Raw genomic sequence first — 19,637 nt, 5'->3', positions numbered from 1 at the left:
TGCTTTCTGGAGTCCCGAACTTTAATTTCTGGTGTGAGGAGGGCTGTGATTTCACGACCATAAAGTTCTGATTCCATGGTCCTCTGATTCTGAGATTTCATGGCTTAGTATTCCCGCCCGCTGCCAGCCCCAGCTGAGGCAGCATGGTGGAGGCCAGGCGGTGGAAAGCAGGATTCATTACGGAGCGCCGGGTCCAAGGGGAGGGCTTGCCCCACGCAGGATGGAGGGGCGCGGTGGGGAGGGCAGTGGGGGTGGAGTGGAACCAGCAGCGGCTCAGTGGGCAGAGCAGGGAGAGGGACCCAGGTCTCCTGACTCCTGCTCTATCTTTAGATCTCCATAGCAACCGTCACCAGGGCTCTGGAGCGGAAGGCAGGCTGAGCTGGCTGCCTAGAGGAGCGAGGGGCGCTCGTTTCTGTACCTCTTTTGCTCAGGAAAGGACTCTGGGCTGGGCTCTTGAGCCAGGGAAGGGAGACTGAGAGTGAAGCTGTTTGCAGCAGGAAAGGCCTGGACCCAGTACAAAATAAAGGTAGTCCAGGGCCCACCTTGCCCGGAGAATGTGATCAGGTCGCAGAACCCGAGACCGCTGTGTCAGGCTTGAGGCACAGGAGGTACATAAGGCAAGTTCCTCCTCCAAAGAGCTCTTAGCTACCCCTATGGTCATTCCCTAAACACTCCGCAAGCAATGCAGCTGAGCCAGCCCTGAGGCCACAGCAGGGACACGCAGCTTCCAGGGAAAGGTTTTAGAACAGGCATTTCTAGGGCAGGGTGGGATGGGAGTCCCAAAGCCCTCCAATCTGAGGCACCTGGGAAGCTCCTCCTGCACCTCCTCCAGCGGGCTTCTACTCATCCTGGGGCTTGGCATGGACCAGGCTTTCTCCCTGGAGTCCTCCCGGACTCCCACGCCCCCTCCCTGAGGCTCCTGCAGCCCCATCTTCCCTCCACATAGCAAGATGTCTGCCTGAGGGAGGTGGCAACCTCGTGAGGTAGGGGAGAACTGCAGGTGCACAGAGGTAAAGACATTCACCTAAGGTCACCCAGCCAGTGAGCGGTGGGGCCAGGCCTGCACTCCATGTCTTCTGACTCCAGTCTGTGCTTCTTCCAGTGTTCCAGTGGCAGGACCCGGGCCTGGGCTTTGGAAGGGAGGCCAGGGCTAGAAGAGGAAGTAGGAGTCCTTGGCCAGGCCTGCGCATAGCAGGCACCTGGCCATGTCCTTGGTAAACTCGGCTGAGCCACAGACCAATGCAAATGGCTTTCTGCGACAGGAGCCAACCAGCTCTTCAATCAGGCCCTGGGCCAAGCGGCCAAAGCGGGTCTTCTCCCGGTAACTCCAGGGAAGCTTCTCCAGGGAGTTCTCCTGAGACAATGAGAAATCATGTGGGTTACTACTGGGAAGTCTTCAGAGTTCACGCAGATCACTGTCGAATGAGGAAACTGAGGCAGAGGGGTGGGAAGGCAACCTTCAGCTAGCCCTACCACAGGCCAGGGACTTCTTGGCACCGGGGCTCTGATTACCCTCATAACAAGCCCAGGGGCGGGGGGATGTGTATCCTCCCACAACAGGGAAGGCACAGCGAGGAGGGGGTGCATCCCAGGGCGCGCAGGGAGGCAGGCCCCACCAATCCTCGCTGCCTCTCGGGGGCCACTGCCCCCGTCTCTCCAGGGAGATGTTTTCTCCCCAAGACTGGGGGGGTCTCCCAGCACCTTTGTAAGGCTGCCCGCCACCATCACCCTGGGAGCGTAACATGTGTTCATGCCCTTACTGACGGAACAAGTACTGACTGAGGGCCACTCTGTGCCCGGCACGGTGCTAGGCACTGGCATGTGGCGGCTGCTCGTGTGTCGGGGACCCGAGGCAGCAGTGCCTTAACCGAGGGGGCCGCGCTATTTCTCACATAAAAAGGCTGGAGGTAGGATTCCAGGGTTCACGGTGCCCGAGTGACCCAGGCGTCTCTCTTTCTGCTCTTCTAGCCTTCGCTGGTGGCTTTCATCTTCGGGATTACAAAAGAAAAGCTCCACCTCCAGCTTACTTGGCGGAACGTCTCTTTTTTAAGTGAACGTTCCACTGAAGTACAATATGTATAGAAACAGCACACAAATCAGTAAGTATATGTAGTCTGGAGATTTCTAACGGAGACAAGACACCATGCAACCAGCATCTAAACAAACAAAAACAGAACAGGACCATCCCCTCTGCAGACCCTATGAAGGCGAGCTTTTAGCTTCTGGGGCTAAGCAGAGAGATGCAAAGGAGAGAGGGGGCTGGAGTCTAAACTCTGCCACCATGTCCCAGGTGAGTGGCCCTGACTTCTGTGAGCCACTGTGACAGGTGTAGGCCTCCCCTCGGGCACACTCACAGCGCCTCGGAGGCCCGCGCTGCAGAGCTCATCTGACGCCAGGGGCCCTCTAAAGACACCATTACAGTGCTCACGGGGGGTCCGCTCTGATGATCTGGATCTTCCCACGCCTCCTCCATGCTCTGACCCACCCAAAGGGTCCTTGCGGGCCAGCGGCCTCCCCTCCCAGTTCCCACAGGCTAGTTCGGGTTGGCATAGCCCCCCTCCCCCAACTGCACACCCAGAAATGCGGTGGGTCTGGTTGCTGCCCAGGGGGGGTGGGGGACCCCTAATTAGGGATGGCGCCGCAGGGTAGATGCTGTCAAGGAGGAGAGTCCCGGCTATGACAGCAGAAACACCTATGCCAGTCTGGGGGCTCTGGAGAAGTTGCCGGGATAGAGTCCCACCCCAGCAGAGAGATGTGAGGGGTGGGTAGGTGTTCGGTGAGCAAGTGGGGAAAAGTGCTCCTGGAAGGGGGAACAGCCCCAGCACACGCAGGCCTGGCAGCCAGAAGAGCATGGTGCCCTTATAGCGTGACCAGCAGACCAGAGGTGCTGGGACACGCCGGGAGGGGGGGCCGGGAGACGAGCCCACGTATGTTGGTGCAGCCGTGCGGGCTGGGCCGTCATCCTGAGAGCGGTGCGGAGCCAGGGAAGGGCTGGAAGCAGGGTGGTGGGGGGGGTCAGTGTTGCCCTTTTGGCTGCAAGATGAAGGGCCAACTGGCAGGGAGTGGCTGGAGGGGGAGATCTGTGGGGCCGCTGTGGCTGCAGCCCGGGGAAGGCCAGGGAGCATCCTAGGTCAAGGAGGCACCTCCCAGTCCATGGCCCCTCACCTGCCCCTGCCTTTGACAGCCAGCCCACTCACCTGCCCAGTCCCAGGCCACTGGCATCATCAAAGCCCTGAGCCAGGGCTGAGGGCCCTTTATTGCTGGTCAGCTTTAACTCTGCCCTCAAGCCCAGGCTCAATGCCAGCTCCTCTGTGAAGCCCTCCCTGCTTGCCGCCGGCATCCTCAGCACCCTCCGTGTATCACCTCTCCCTGTGCTGTCTTATACCAACAGGCAGTGAAAGCAGGGCGTCTGGAGCAGGACCACCGGGGTTCACACCTAACTCTCCACCAACTTAGTCAAGGTTCTTAATCTCTCTGTGCCATCTCTATAAAACGGGCATGATGGCAGGACAAGCCACCTAAGACTGTGGTGGGATTAAATGATTTAGCACACAGAGTGCCTAGAACAGTGCCAGGCACGGAGAAAGTGCTCAGTGAAGCCACCCCTGTGGCTGTCTCCCCACAGAAAGGCGAGTGCCTGGAGGGCAGGCGGCAGGTCCTCTTCATTTCCCTATCCCGGGCACCTGGCATGCGGTCGGGGAACAGGAAGGCTGGTCAACGGCTGGGTGATTCTGCCATTCTTCCCACCTTCCTTGAGCTGGCCCTGGAGCGGAGCTGACAGGGCCGCCCCGGGCACACAAGAGTTGGGCTGCACACTAGCCTTTGCCTCGTACCCCGGCCTTCGGCACTTCCTGCTGCTGCAGATGCTCACCTAGCATGGCCCTCCTCATGGTCACGCCACTGAGCCTCCTGTCCCATCAGAGGCCCACAGAACCTGGTCACTGAGGGTCCCAGACCCCTGGTACTGGGGAGGGAAACCCAGTTTCCTGACACCCCCCACCCAGTCATGATGGGGGAGATCACGCCAGTCTTTAGGGACACTCTAAAGCTGCCTCAAGGAGGAAACTGATGAGAAGGGTGCTCAAAGTACTGGGCAGTGAGGCCGACCCTGAGCAACACAGACCGGAGGGGAGGCCCCAGCAGGGAGCCCAGCCCTGGGGGCGCACGGAAGAGAAATAAAGCTGCAGACCAAGGGGAAGGCAGCTCAGGGCCTGGCTTGGCATAAGGAACGAGATGGGCCCTGACTGTGGAAGAGGGGAGGGAGCGGACAGGGTGGCCGGAGTGCATGCAGGGAGGAGGAGTCCGAGGGGCAGGGTTGCTTCTAGTTCAAGTACCTGCAGCCTGGAGAGTATGGAAGCAGCTTTCCTTCAGTGCAGGGACAAAGTGCTGGGGGAGGGGCCCGGATAAATGCGGTGACCCCAGATCCGCTTGCTCACCAATCACTGATGGCGTGCGTGTCTACTCTGTGCCTGGCACCCTGCCAAGCACCGAGGAGTGCTTGGTGATCCAGACACATGATCACTGCCCCCAAGGAGCTTATGCCGGCCTTGGGGACATCTGCGGCCTGGCCCACTGACTTCACACGCAGGCCCCCAGCCTGTATACCTGGTGAGGCCAGGGGGGAACTGGCAGGCAGTAAAGCATGGTGGGGAGCTCCAATCCTGGCTTCACCCCAGCCAGCAGCACGGACAGGCCAGCACCTTCACCTCTCGAGCGTCAGTTCCTGCATCCATACACACCAAATGGAACCGGACCTGCCTTCCTTGCGGGCACAGGGTGGCAGTTCCCACTGGCAGCAGGGATTCCTACTGTGGCCCCTGGGGCAGGGAGGCCACAGCAGATCCTCAGGATGGGTGCAAGGGGCCGGCATAGTCTCAACCAGGGAAGGAAGTCAGCACGCTGGGCTCACCTGGCTGAGGACAAAGAAGGTTCGGACATTCCAGAAACGGGCCTGCTCCTGGAGGAAGGTCTTCAGATAGATGCCCTCAAAGGTCTTAAAGCAGCCGACCAGGGTGACAAAGGTCTCGTCCTCTGCATTGTCTGTTATGCTCTGCAGGATGGGCACCATGGGGGCCAGGCCAGTGCCTGAAGCCAGCATGAGGAGCTCACCGTACTGGGGAACAGAACGGGGAGATGGCAGGTCTCAGCCCACCCACAGCACAGCCCTTCCTGGGGGTCCCATCCGTCTGAGGTCCCCTCTCTACGTCCTCTTGTGAAAGTCTACAGCTTGTGAGGTCTGTGTCACAGAAATCACGGAATCTGGAGGCTGAACAGGAACATAAAATGCTGTAGCCCATCCTACAAGTGGCTCAGTTGTTCTGTCCATCGCCACAGGACTTTGCTAACACACTTCTCTTGACAGGGAGCCCACTACCTCCCAAAGCAGTTTGCTCCGTTATAGGCTGACCCCCCTTGCCAGAGAGGTCTTCCACCTCACACTGAAACCTGCTCCCGCCAAAGCCTAGTCCACCACCCCTATCCCAGCTCTGCCCTCTGGGCTGCCTTCTCTGCCTCAGGGCAGCCCTGTAGAGATCTGAGGGCCCTGGCATGGATCCCTGAGCCTGCTCTTCTCCAGACTGAGATACTATACATAAGTGCCCAACACAGTGCTGGCACAGAAGAACCATGCAATGAAAGTGAATTTCTTCCCCAAGAGGCTCCAATTCCATCAACCCATCACTGAATCCACGAAGCCATCTCCTGGCTCTAGGTCTCTTTAAGAGGTGTGATCTTTAAGGTCAGTGCTTTAAAGGGTAGTGCCTGCCCTACGCAGCAAGGTAGTCCACCTCCTTCATTCTAGAGATTAGGCCTCTGAGAATGCAGTCCAGGTTTCCACTAGCTTTATTGACAGCTAATGTGTGTCACACGCCTGCAGGAAATACTTCCTCGAGTATCAGTCATGCAGACCTGGGTCTAAATCTTCAGCCATATGATCTGCCCAAGTGCTTTCACTTCTCTGAGCCTTGGTTTCCTCACGGGTAAAAAAAATAACAGCCCCTCCCCCAATGTGCCTCAGAATTGTCGTGGGGATTAAACGAGATGCCATCAAGATGCATGGTGCGAATCCTGGTGCTCCACACAGTTCGACTCCTTCCCTCACTGAGCCCTGCTGCTGGCTGCAACACCCTGTCCTGTGTGCGTGTCCCCAGCCTCCTGGTCCCCAATGTGCGCGCTCCTCCTCTTTCTCCCACCACCACTTGCAGTCTCTTCTGGACAGTCTTCCCCGAGCCAATAGCATGTGAGGGGTCCTTCCTCTGCATCCCCACAGTCCTCTGTGCCCCCTCCTCACGACACCGGTCACGCCGTATTGCTACCATTTGTGTGGGCGTCTGTCCCCCATCACACGGTGAGCTTCTGGAGGACAGGGCCTTGTCCGCCCCATGTGTGGCCCCACATGGAGACCTGCGAATGTCTGGAAGGAACGCACAGATGCTCACACGCCAGCCTCACGGCAGCCACAAAATCCATCTACAATGAAGACGCCTGCAGAGCAGCAAAACAGGGCCAGGGAGAGGGCCAGAGCAGCCCTGCGCAGAACCACGCCTCAGCCCGTCCCAGCAGCCAAATGTTTCTGTGTGAGATGCCATCTCTTCTCCCTCACTGCCTGGCCCTACAACCTCCCGGGATGGGAAATGCAGGGGCTCTGCAGGGGGGGTTCTGTGGATGCAGGGAGGCCCCACCCAGAAGGGGCAGTCAAGACAATGTGCATCAGGTGTCCCCTCTAGGTCAGGGGGAAACAGGGACAATTCGGTCCCTGCTCTCAAGGGCCTGGGGGACACGGGGACACCCTCAGCTAAAATGCAAGCCTAAGCAAGGTTGACATTAGGAGCACGCTGCTGAAGAGTATTACAACCTACACACCCTACACGTCTGTAAAGCAGGGGTAGCAGACCCAAGAGCTGTGGTGAGGAGAAAATAAAATTTTAGCTTGGCAAGTGTGAACATCAGAGCCTGGCCCAGGTACGCAGCACCACACACGTGTCTCATAGTGTAACAATAGTATGGTGGTGGGTGCGTGCATTGTTACACACATGTCCATGGGTGTGTACACGGGTGTCTCACCTGTGTGTGGAAGGGGAGCTGGAAAGTTCTCTGCCAAGGCAGTGAGACTGGTGTCACCAAAAGGTCCTTACCAGAAAGCTGTGTGTCCTGTGCCCCAGGACTTGACGTACCGGGACATCAGCCCAGTCGGGTAGGACTGGGAGCACTGGGTAGATGGCCTACACGTGTGCTTTCATTTCTTCTTTTGCCTCTCTAAATCTGATTTTTTTTTTTTTTGGTAATGTAAATGTACCGTATTTGTAATAAGGAAAAAACCAATAAAACTATTTTTATATTAAACAAAAATAATGGGGAGAAAGGAATGATTCATTCTTTTTCATTTGCTTTTCTTTTGCTTTGTTTCCTAATTATAAAAGTAATAGGTGCTCATTGTGGATGACTTGGAAGGTATAATGAAGAAAACAAAAATCACCCATAATTCTACCACCCAGAGCCACTGACATTGCATTGCATTTTCTTTTTTTTTTTTTTTTTTTTTTAAGATTTTATTTATTTGACAGAGAGAGAGATAGCGAGAGCAGGAACACAAGCAGGGGGAGTGGGAGAGGGAGAAGGAGACTCCCTACCGGGCAGGGAGCCCAATGTGGGACTCGGTCCCAGGACCCTGGGATCATGACCTGAGCCGAAGGCAGACGCTTAACGACTGAGACACCCAGGCGCCCGCATTGCATTTTCTTTTCATATATTTTCTGTGCATTTAAACTTGGTTTCCCAACCTGTTGTATATTCAGTTTTGTTATATGCTTACAGCATAAGCATATAACATCATTTATAAACATAATTTTAAAATCCAGGATAATATTCTATCAAGTACCTGTAACCCAGTGCACTTAACTGTTCCCCTGCGGCTGGATATTCAGTTTCCTCCAATTTCCTGCTATTACAAGTAAAGCCTCCACGAACATGTGCACAAGAGGCAGCATTTGGATGCTTTCCATAAGACAGCCTTCCAGGAGCGGAATTACTGGGTCACAGGATTTGGAGATTCTTAAGACTCTTGGTACACACTGCCAAGCTGCCATCCAGATATGCACCAACTGATGAGAAGTTGCTAATTCTTCCCAGGCACATCAGGGAAGGAGATGAACATGCCAGGAGGATGAGGGGAAGAGCCTTCGGGCTGGGGAGCAGTGGGCTCCCGAGCAGAGAGCTATGGCGTGTATTTAAGAGAGTGGTCTCCATGGTTTTGTAGCTAGAATGTAAAGGTGGAAAGATAAGCAGAGGGTCTGACGGCATAGGTGTCCTGAGTACCAAGTACGTGAGTGTGGATTTTCTAAGCAATGGGCCACCCCGGATAGTTCTAGAGCATATGCAGGCAGTTTTGTTTCTTAGTGCCCATTCCGTCTCCTCCCATGTCCAACCCCAAAGAAGCTCCTGGGATTGGGCTTGGGCTCAGGAGGAATGGCACCAGTGCAATTCTACAGCCTGATGACACATGGAAACCATGGTCCTGGAGGCTCAGGCAGGAGGCGTCTCCCGAGAGCCTAGTGTGCTGGCACTGACCTGGTTTGCTTTATAGAAGAAATCGCCGAAAGGTCCTCGCCAGAAAGCTGTGTGTCCTGTGCCCCAGGACTTGACGTACCGGGACATCAGCCCAGTCGGGTAGCACTGGGAGCAAACACAGGGAGACCTCACTGGAACACGTACACGCTGCCAATACAAACCATGTCAGCCATTGATGTGCAGCCCTGCCGGCAGGCCGAGCACCTGGCAGGTGCTATCTCAGAGCATCGTCCTAGTCACCCCAGAGCTGGGACTGTCATTTGCAATGTTCAGATGAGGTCCAGAAGCTTCTCCAGAAGGGAAATGGTGAGACTGGGATAAGAACCACACACCGACAGCCTTACCTTCAGAGGTCTCAGACCCACACGACTATAGGGGCCCTGCACGTCACATCACACTGAGTAAAAAACTGGGTACGAGATGATTAATGGCAATTGACACTCACTCTCAGTATCAGGGAGACAACAGGGGGTGGTGGGGACTGTGGTAAACTGGTGAGTACATGAATGCTCCTTCTAAAGGAGGAGCCGCTTTGCAGATTCTGGGATGTAGTTTGTGGGGCTGATGATGCCCTATCTTCTGATTCTCTAAGAGGGGCAGGAGATCCAAATTTTCATGTAAAATCTCCCATCTTTGAAATGTCAGAAATTAATTCTAAATTTTAAAACACTGTGTAGGCCCAAACCAAATATATTTCTGTGCTGCAATCAGTTTGCAGGCTACTCATTTGCAACCTCTGGGTTACCTGTCACTGTCCCCTGGCTGGCTGAAAAAAGTAAAGGTTGTGGAGGGGATTCCTTCATGGGGGTGGGCAGTCCACATTTCCTGCAGGCCTGCCCACTCTGGGCCAGGCACCATGCTGGGGCTGCAGGGAAGACAGCTAGACCTTAAGCTCCATGAAGGCAGCCAGTGCCTGCACCTTGGGAAAGACTTATAAATATCTCAATGAATGAATGAATGAATGAATGAATCAATCAATCAATCCAGGTTCAAGACCTCTCCTCAAGGAGCTCACAAACTAGGAGCGATCAAAGTCTCATACCTTCAAGGTAGAGACTACCTAATACCCCATGAAAAGGACAGAATGCTGAAAGAACCCTGAGGAGGTACAGTCACTTCCAATGGAGTAGGATCAAGGATGGCTTCCTGGAGGAGGCGGCATTTGAGCTGGATCTTGTAGGTTAGGCAAGATTGGATTCACTAGGGACACCTCAGTGTCTACCTTCGGCTCAGGTCATGATCCCAGGGTCCTGGGATCAAGTCCCTCATCGGGCTCCTTGCTCAGTGGGGAGCCTGCTTCTCCCTCTGCCTCTGCTGCTCCCCCTGCTTGTGTGCTCACTCTGACAGATAAACAAATAAAATCTTTAAAAAAAAAAAGAAGATTGCATTCACTAGGGATAGGAGCAGGAAGGCAAAGAGGGTTCTGGGCATCAAGTGTGGTATGGTCAAGGTAGGACAACCCAAGACACAAGAATGTGAGGGGGAGGGGGAAGCTCTGATAAGACTGGAAGGGTGTCTGGAGTGAGAATATAATCAAGTTTGAAGGAGCCTGGGCTTTGGTCACCAGACATGCTTTTAAGTACCCACAGCTACCTCTGGTAGCAGCTCTGACTTTGTTGGGTACCATATGCATAAAGCAAGGGAAGTCCTCAGTCCTCCTGCAAGAAGTCTGGGTGGGAGGTTACAGTTCTCCTCCTAACTTGCTGGAGGCTTGTCTCCGAGCACACCTGTTTTCTGGCCCCAGTCTTGGGGGGAGGCCCAGCCCCAGCTGTGGCTTGAGTGGCCCTGTGGCACAGATAGCACTCAAGGAGAAAGGAAGGATTCTTTTGTGTCTCCAGCACCCACATGGAGCCTGCTTAATACACACTTGTTAAACAGAGCTGACACTGAACTTCTGTTCTCCCGCGTGGGATCACTTTACCCAAGGGGCCTTGGGGCAGTGACATCATCACTCTGAGCTTCAGTTTCTTTATCTGTAAAGTGGGATAATATGATCTACTCTGCAGGATGGTTATGAGGTTATGAGGTTGAAACGAGATGATGAATATGAAGAGCTGGAAAGAGTGCGTGGTGCCCAGAAGGTGCCTGAGAAATGGGAGTTCCTCCCTCTCATCCCACATGGGAGGGAAACCTAAAAAACCCGCCTGCCTTCCCAATTTGCAAAGACATTTCCAGCTCTTCCCAGCCAGCGGCTTAGGGATAATTAAGCATCTCTCTAAAGAGAGGCTTTCCGGTAAACGAAGGAGAAAATCAGCCTTGCAGCTGGGAGAGCTCCAGCTGCCCTGAAGAACTGTCTCCAGGCTTATCCTTTCAACAGAAACACACCCAGACAAGCAGCTTGGGGAAGCAGGCCATTTGGAGAGGATTTGTGGGATCTCCCAGACAAACAGTTGCGTGGAGAAGGGACCCCATCCAAGCTTCTGTGTGAGGGAATAAACACTCGGGCTTTGACGGCAGTCAGGGAAGGCAGGAGCCAAGACAGTGCTTGGGGCCTGGAGTCAGGAGGCCAGGCTCACTCACCGGCCACACTTCTTACTCCCTGTGGAGCCTGGGGCCTCCTGGGGTCTCAGTTTGCTTATCAATGCAAGGAGAATAATAATTCCCATCCTACAAGGGTGATAAACGATGGGAAAGCTATTCTTAAATATCAGTGTTCCCTAGAATTCTGTTTGGGAAATAACAATGTCGACTATATATTAGGTTGACCTGTATGAAACCACTGTTTCTGTAAGTCAAACATGTTAGAGTATCAGAAGTTTCATGTACTTCAACCTAATTATTTTTTCCACATAATTGGATCTTCAAGACCTCTTATACATCCAGTGCCGAGTCCTTGGGTCCTGGGGGGGTTGGGGGGGATTTGTACCCAGGCCATTTGTTCATCTCATCTCTGCCAAGGACCCCACCCACCTTGGCTGCCCCCACGAGCACCCCTCCTCCTGCCCGTCAGACTGGGTACAGCTCCCATAGACCCTGTCTTGCCCCTCCTTGCCTTTGGTCATCTGTCCAGGCTGAGGCCTGGAATTCCACTCCCTGCCACTGTCAATTTGTATTCCTTCTTCAAGGCCCAGCTCCAATGCCCCGGCCCTTGTCTACTCCCTGAGAATGGGCTCAGGGTAGTTCCGTTCACAAGGCGCTCCACGCCCCACCTTCTGCCTGCTCACCCCCTTCTATTCCGGGACAAGCGACTAACAGCTCTCCCAGCTGTGCCTCCTTTGCCACTGTGCATGCTATTCCCGCCACAGAGAGCTTTGTCCCCACCCTTCCCTCCTGGTTCTCCACTCCTTCACTTCAACACGCAGCTCAAACTCAGCTTCTGCTAGGAAGGCCTGCTGCCTTCCCTGCACCCCAGCTGCCCTGAACTGGGTTGGGGCCTCCTGTCACGGCATCTATCCCATCGTCCTGCCCTGCCCTGGTCTGGCCCCCTGTCCAAGGGTGGGCACTGTATCTGACTCCTCTCTGGAGCCCAGCAACCAGTGCACAGCAGGGACCAGGCGACCTGGCTGCCCCTTCCCCGGGGCCCGGGGCTCTCTCTCCATGAATAGCTGCGAAAGCGTGAGGGAACAGCATAACCTTTCTCAGTCTGAGCCTCCTTTTCCTAAAATTGGTGTCTGTTGGGGTCTCAGGTGGCAGCCCCCCCTACTACCCTGGGAAAGAAGGAGATGGGAGAAGGCTTCCTTTACTCTCCCTGCTCTTTCCTCAAGCCAGCCTCCTCCCATGTGAACCCTGGCTTTTCCCATATGGCTGGGCACCACCCCATCCTGACCCAGCTGCCAAACGGAGGCCAGTCCATACCATCTTAAGGGCACCCGCGTGGGTGAGCTCACCTTGATTAAAACTTCAAAGTATCCTTCTGCGTTGGCAGGGCTGATGGGCGTATAGGCTCTCTGAATTTCTAAGCCATCCACCTTCCCTCTGGGAAAGAGAAGTATATGGTCAGGCAGTCAGCCAGGCATTCAACAATATGCCAGGCTGGTGAGAACTGGGGCCTGGTCATCCCCAGTGGTCCTCTCTGAAGGTGGAGCAGAGGAAAGGGGCACTGGGCTCCCCCACTGCCACCTGCTGGCTGTGAGACCCAGGCAGGTCACTGATCCCTTAGTTGCCCCTCTATAAAGTGGGAACAACAATGTGTGTCCCTGTAGTGTGGTTCTACTGGGATCACAGATGGGAAAGTCTTCAAAGAGTCCATTGATGATGTCAGCTGTTTTTAGGACATCACTATGGTGTTTCCTGACCTCTTCTTGACCACGGAATGAGAAAGATAAAGACTGTTAACGTGTATTAAAACACTTACTACCATGTACCAGGAGTGTCAGAATTAGAAGGACCCTCAAAGGTGCCCTAGTCCAAAGCCTGACCTCATGCATGAATCCTCTCTACGATGTTATCAACAATAGGGCCAGGATGATAATCACAAGTAATAATAGTAGCAGCCATGTTGTATTAAATGACTACTATGCAGCAAGCATATCGTGCACATTATCTCATTTAACAAATAACAACCCAGGGGCGCCTGGGTGGCTCAGTTGGTTGAGTGTCTGCCTTCCGCTCGGGTTGTGACCCTAGGGTCCTGGGATGGAGTCCCACTCCCTGTTCAGTGGGGATCCCGCTTCTCCCTCTCCCCCTGCCCCTCCCCCAGCTTGGGAGCATGCACACTCTCTCTCTCTCTCTTTCTCAAATAAATAAATAAAATCATAAAAAAAACAAACAAAAAACCCTCAAAAACCCCAATAACCCACATGAGGAAACCAAGGCTTAGGATGTTACTTGCCAGAGGTCATACAGCTAAAATTCATCCTTAGCTCTGACTCCAGAGCCGGGTTCCTCACACAACACCTCAGAGCTTCCCAGGAGCACCCAAGCATTCCTCTTTTGAGTCCTACTGTGTGCAAAACTTTCTTCTTGGACATGTGGAAAGATTAAAAAGGCCCCATCCTGAGGCGCCTGGAAGGCTCAGTTGGTTAAGCGTCCAACTCTTGGTTTTGGCTCAGGTCATGACTGGCTCACTCAGGTCATGAGCGATTTGGACTCTGCTTGAGATTCTCACCCTCTGTCCCTCCCCCCCCCCCGTCACGCATGTGCACTCTCTCAAATAAATAAATAAACCTTTAAAAAAATAATAAAAAATAAAAGGTCCCATCCTAATGCATCAAAAGTGGGAAGCTAGACTGAAATAGTCAAGAAGTGCTTAGGGGACAAACAAGGAAATAATAAACACAACCTGTGGCGTGGCATGGATGCAAAGAGCACCGTGACCTCTGCTGTCACAGAGGTAAACACGGACATGCTCCAGACGGAGGGACCACTCTCATCCGGGGAGCTTCAGGAGGCCTCCTGGAGCTTTTGCTACCCTCCTGGGTATGAAAGAGGCAGGCCACCAACAGGTGGAAGTGGGGACAGGACAGGAAGGAATTCCAGGCAGAGGGCACAGCCTGGGCAAAAGCTCAGAGGCAGGAAATGCAGAGCAGGCCAGGAACCGGTGAGTGGGTCACGAGGCTGGGGCAAGGCGCAAATGTGAGGGAGGAGCAAGGAGAACTCGGTGGGAAAGGAAGCTGGAGCCTTGGGAGCCTCCTTGGCTCACCAGAAGGGAACGACATGGTTAGCTCCATGTGTTAGGAATGTCGCTGGGGCAGCAGAGAGGGTGGAGGAGAGGAGCTAAGGGCAGGGAGTGCTGGGCATCCGACTTATGGATGGAGGGTTGCATGGGGCTGTGACTTGCCCTGGAGCCACCGGATTAGTGAGCTTTCACGACAGCCAGCCAGGCCACAGGCTGGGCACACTGTGCACCAACACCAGCGGTTGGCATGAGGCAAGTGGCTACAGTGTGACCAGCAGCAACACACTCTCCTCGTCCTCTGCCCGCTTTCTGGCTCCTCCCCTTCTTGCCAATACCACAAACGCTGGAGTTGGCCAGGGTTCAGTCCTCTGTCCTTCCCTCTTTCCATACCACATATGCCCCCAAATGGCATCCAGGTGCCGGCTGATGACTCCCACACTCACATCTAGAGCTCATCTCTCTCTGCTGAGCCTCACACCCAGAGTCAACCATCTAGCAGATGCCTCCACCTGCAGTTCCCAAAGGGCCTTGTCCCTGAGCAGGTTGCGGGGGGTGGTGCAGGGGGAGGGGATTAAGGTTGGGGGAGAGGGTAGCCGGAGGCTGGGAAGAGGAAGGACCTTCAGAAGAGTGGTAGAGTGTAGCTGGGGAGCCAGGCTGTCTGGGTTTGAAGTCTGGCTGCAGAACTTATTAACTGTGTGATCTTTGGCAAGTCCCTTATTCTTGAGGACAAGTGTCCTTCCTCTCAACTGGCACTAATATTAGATTAATACCACAGACTCTAGAGCCAGATTGCTGGCCTTCAAATCGTGGCTCCGCCATTTCCTAACTGTGTGACCTTGGGTAAGTTACTGAACCTCGCTGACTTCAGTTTCCTCTTGTGAATAATAACGGTACCTACATACAGGGTTTTGTGAGGATTCAGTGAGTTCCTAGGTGTGAGCACGCAGAACTGTGCATTGGAGAGAAAATGCCACGAAAGTGTTTGCTGTTACTGTTGCTGCTGTTGGTTGTTATGAAAACACAATTCCAGAATCCTCTGAGTGAGGTAGCTCTACGTTTATCTTAAAGGTGATAAATGGAGGCTTAGGGGAGGCTAAGCAAGTTGTCCTTGGCCACACAGCAAGCAAATGGCAAAGCGGGGCTGCAAATCTTTGGCCTCCCACTCCCTGAGTGTACCGTAGGATGAGGTGCTGGCCAGGCCGCAGGCTGAACTGGCAGTTCCTGGGTAGTGCAAACCGAACATGGTAAGTGTCCTCGGTGAGTCTGTCCACGGCACTGATGCAGAAGGCCAGGAAGGTCTCTGGGCTCAGCTTGGACGGGCAGCTCTGCAACAGGAAAATACCCAACAGCTAGGACCTGGGGCACGACAGGCACCCAAGCAGCCACAAGCACCTTTCTCGCTCCCCACCCCCGACAGGCTATCTATCTCTGTGGGAAAGTTTTCCCTGTAATAGAGAGCAGTCCCACCTCACCTCCCTTTCATGCTCTGATCTAAGAAGGCCCGAGGTTTTCAGACTCATCTCCCCCTTCTCAAAAGCCTTCCGCAGCTCCTTCAGCCCCAGGATAACGTGCAGCCTCCTTGGCTGGACACTGCAGGGCCCCGTGGACAAACCTCAAGCCTCATTTTCTCTCCCAGGCATCAGATGCCAAACTTTTCTCTGTTCTCCCAAGAATACCCTGCTGCTTCCTATCTGGGAGTCTTTATTTGCTCGAGCTGTGCCCTTTATCCAGAACACTCATCTCCAATGTATGAAATACCTACTCATCCTTCAAACCTGCTAAAAATCCAGATCTGCAGAATTTAGAAATTGATGGGACCTTAAGATGCTCTAATCCAATATCCTTGTTTTCCATGTGGGGAAACTGAGGCCTGAGTGGTAGTGGCTTACTTGTCCAAGGTCACACCCTGAGCAGAAATTCAGATTCACGTCTTCTAAGTCTCAGCCCACTGCCTTTAACATTCCACCCACCTGCACCTCCTCCAGGAAGCCTTCTCTGAACGTCATGACTCACAGATCTCTCTCCTGTAAAATGCCCAAACCTCATTCACTCCTGGCATGACCCCACGCCCAGCTCTGGGTCAGGCTTTGAACCTGGACCTCTCTCCCGTGCAGAGTCACTGTGCAGGGCAGGGGCCAGGCTGACACTGCCACCCCGACCCCTCTTGTCTGAGGAGCAGCCCTCCCTCACCTGGGACTCCTCCCCACTGAGCAGGCTCCTGTCCTTGCTGGCTCGGGCTGCCTCCCACCTTGCCAGCTCCCGGTGATAGAGGTCAAACACGCAAGGTGAGCAGCCACTGCCACAGCATTGGGAGGGCAAGGGCTCCACCGGCCGAAGCTGCAGCCAGGCTTCCTCATCGGCATCCTCCTCCCTCTCATCCATCATCAGTGGGGCTTGACCAGCTTGGGAGGGACAACTTGGTGCTCTTCCCAGAACAGGTCTGACTCCGTGAGGCCCTGGGCCCAGGCCCTCCCTCATTGGCCTGAGAGAGGGAAAACATGTGGGTTACACTCTGGTCAACCTCGATTGCTCCCATTCTCCCTGAGGCCTGCAGGTGCCAAACTCCGTGTGAGCACTGGGTCAGGGATGAATCAACCCTGAGACCCGCTGCCTGGCAGGGGAGGCAGGCAGACAGGGCACAACGATCACAGAGCTGGTGCCTGAAGTTTCCTGACTTCTTCCTGTGCTTCGAGTGCTGGATTAAGCACTTCACATAGAAAAGCTCACTGAATTTAAAAATATTTTAAGCGATAAAATACAACAGTTACGTACAATTTAATAATTATCAAAACTACTCAAAAATAAGTTAAAATGTTAGAAAGGAACACCTTTGTAACTACCACATAGTAAAGTACAAAGAACCTGGCTAGCGACCCAAAAGCCCCATATACGTGTCCCTTCCTAATCACCTCCCATCCCCCACAAAGTAACCATCATCCTGACCTTTGGTATAACCACTCCCTTGCTTTTCCTTAGTTTTGCCACCTTTGCATACAAACTTAACCACTATAGTTCAGCTTTGCCCAGTTTTTACCTTTACGTCAACAGAATCATTTCCTTTTTAAATAGTTTTTTTTTTTTAGATTTTTTATTTATTTTTGTGAGAGAGAGAGAGAGATCGAGCATGAGTGGGGTGAGGGACAGAGGAAGAAGCAGACTCCCTGCTGAGCAGGGAGCCCGATGCGGGACTCGATCCCAGGACCCTGGGATCATGACCTGAGCCCAAAGCAGATGCTTAACCAACTAAGCCACCCGGGCGCCCCTTGTATCTGTTTTCTTTCATTCAGGTAAGTCACCCATCAAATTGCTGCATTTCATTTAATCTTTATAATGAGGCTGGTACTAGAGATGTCATTTTTTAAATGGGAAAACTGGGGTTGGGGTGGGGGGCGTTAATAACTTACCCAAGGTCACCTAACTCCTACAAGACAGAGAGGTCCCGTTTCTCGGTTACCAATCACTTCCCATGATTCCTAACCTTTAAGACCTTTTCTACTTTTCCTGCTTCCCATGTCCATTTACACTGGAGCTTCCCATGGTCCCAGAGGATGTTTCCAGTCTCTCCCGACACCATCCATCAGCACACCTGCCACCAGCTCTGATCACACCAGTCTCCCGCTTAGCAACCTTTAACAGCTCCTCAGTTGCCTCCTGGCTCGAATCCAGTGTCCTTGCCTGGTGCCCCAGGCTCCTTCTGATCAGAACTTGTCCAAATCCTCTTACCACTTGGTTTTAGAAGGGCAGTCCCTCTGTGTGCAATACATCTTTCTCTTATACAAGAAAGATTTTGGTTTCAGAAAACTTGGTTCTACTGTTCATGAGCTCTATGACTTCAGGAAGGTTTAGCAGGCTGCAACCCCCTTGAAGGCAAGGATGATGTCTTATTCTTTCTGTATTCTACCACCAAGCACAAGCCTGGCATGTGGAAGGCTCCAGTGAATGGTGAGTGCTTATTCAGTTTATAGATAAGGTCTGAGAGCCAGGCACGGTGTTAGGTGCTGGGACACAAGACATAAATAGGACATGGGCTCTCTACTTTTATAGAGCTTGCAGCCTAGCATGGTGTTCTATCAATTCAACCCATTTTTATTTTGTGCTATGGACCAGGTATGTATGGTGAGTGAAGGAAGTCTGGAGCCCTCTTTATGCTTTTTTTACTCCTGAAGTTTTTGCAAGATAAGTGAGAGAAAGGAAAGCTCTGTTAATTGTAAATTGCAAGACAGCATGAGGGTTATTCCTATCAGTATTTGCCTTAAACTTACCTTCTCCGTGTCTTAATTACCCTACTTTCTTTGGTATATTGGAAATTGGCAGGGAAGTTGGCCAAGTCTGTCATGAACTTTAAAGACCTGATTTCTGCCTCCTCCTATCCTCCACCTCTTCAGTCTAAGAAGCACTACCTTTAAGCCAGGTCTTGACACATGCTGTTGTCTCTGGTGGGATGACTCTCCCCACCCTTCAGGCCTTCCTTAAAGGTCACTTCCTCTCAGAGACCCACCCTGAACCTCCCCTTTCTCATTCTCTATCAAGTACTCTATTTATTTCTGTTGTGTATTGATTCATTTAGCATATATTTACTAGTGCTAGGCACTGTTCTAGGTGCAAGGGATAGAGCAGTGAGGAAGCAAAACCCCCTGCACTCATAGAGTTTACATTCTGGTGGAAGAGACAGTCATTAGACAAGATCAAAATGGAAAACGCGACATTTAGTGTTAAGTGCTAAAAAGAAAAACAACTGGGGAAAAGAAATAGGAAATACATGTGCGTATTCCAATTGCTTATTTATTGACTTTACTTGCTTTCTGCCCATACGCTCTACATTCCATAGCTATTTTATTCACCAACGCAAACCCAATGCTCACCACAGCGACTGACACACTGCAAGCGTTTGATAAACTGGTGTTGGCGCAAGGAGCAAAGCACACCTCCATAGCTCAGGCCTTGCTTCTAGGAGGCAGAAAGGGAAACACCGAAGAAAAGGGAGGAAACTAGCTCTCTCTTGATGCTGGGAAAGGAGCGCGCAGTCGATGCAGCGCTGGTGTGGTGGGCAGGGCCACTCTCGGGCTCGGGGAGGGGCAGCGGTCAAGGCTCCGCAGCAGTGAGAAGTGGGACTTGAGGCAAGAAACTTCAGTGCATCCACTACGGGCCGGGCGCTGTGCAGGCACGCTAACTTACGCATTTCTAACCCATTTTTACAGTGAGGGACATTGGGGCTCAGACGGAAGTGCCCTGCCCAAGCTTCAGCTGCTTGTAACTGGTCAAGGTTGCCCTAAATTCAGGTTTGAAGTACTGGTATTCTACCCCTGGTCCTATCCCAGCATCTATCAAGACCACTCACCTACACACCTGCGCCTCCCCTCGAGCGATGTTCCTCCAGGTGCCGCCCCCACCCCGGGAGGCGGGAAGTGCCCAGCGGGGTCTCACCTATGAGAAAATGAAAATAGCCGGCGGGGTGGGGCAAGGCAAATATGTCTTGAATATGATTGGTTGAAGTGACTGCCACTCATAAAACGAG

General features: G+C 53.1%; 1 protein-coding gene across 7 annotated transcripts; it reads right to left on the bottom strand.

Moving 5' to 3' along the window:
- LOC123859576 (NADH-cytochrome b5 reductase-like) lies at window positions 1-19,574 on the bottom strand. Of its 7 annotated transcripts, none has more exons than XM_045897622.3 (7): window positions 19,461-19,573; window positions 16,313-16,604; window positions 15,299-15,447; window positions 12,393-12,480; window positions 8,566-8,712; window positions 4,910-5,113; window positions 1-1,354 (listed from the first exon to the last, which is right to left on the bottom strand). In XM_045897622.3, exons 2-7 carry the CDS (start codon window positions 16,598-16,600, stop codon window positions 1,151-1,153), a joined length of 1,080 nt encoding a protein of 359 aa, XP_045753578.1. In that variant the 5' UTR covers window positions 16,601-16,604; window positions 19,461-19,573; the 3' UTR covers window positions 1-1,150. The 7 variants fall into 7 exon arrangements, with proteins under 7 accessions (XP_045753578.1, XP_064445162.1, XP_045753577.1 ...); XM_064589092.1 differs by having other exon boundaries at window positions 8,566-8,670; window positions 19,461-19,572; XM_045897621.3 differs by having other exon boundaries at window positions 19,469-19,538.
- Between the last annotated feature and the right edge of the window lie 63 nt (window positions 19,575-19,637).

This window comes from Mirounga angustirostris, unplaced genomic scaffold (genome assembly GCF_029215605.1).
Source record: "Mirounga angustirostris isolate CCGP_5_RB_7025 unplaced genomic scaffold, mMirAng1.0.hap1 SCAF_4, whole genome shotgun sequence".
Lineage (NCBI taxonomy): Eukaryota > Metazoa > Chordata > Mammalia > Carnivora > Phocidae > Mirounga > Mirounga angustirostris.
This window is presented reverse-complemented; position numbering and strand designations above follow the sequence as displayed.

What these genes read in the sequence shown, in the direction of transcription:
- LOC123859576 (XM_045897622.3), bottom strand. Translation starts at nt 16,600, where the DNA reads ATGAGGGAGGGCCTGGGCCCAGGGCCTCACGGAGTCAGACCTGTTCTG. An exon ending in TCAGTGGGGAGGAGTCCCAG is followed by an intron (nt 15,448 to 16,312) that starts GTGAGGGAGGGC and finishes TTCCTGTTGCAG; the next exon opens with AGCTGCCCGTCCAAGCTGAG. An exon ending in ACTTTGAAGTTTTAATCAAG is followed by an intron (nt 8,713 to 12,392) that starts GTGAGCTCACCC and finishes TTGTATTGGCAG; the next exon opens with CGTGTACGTGTTCCAGTGAG.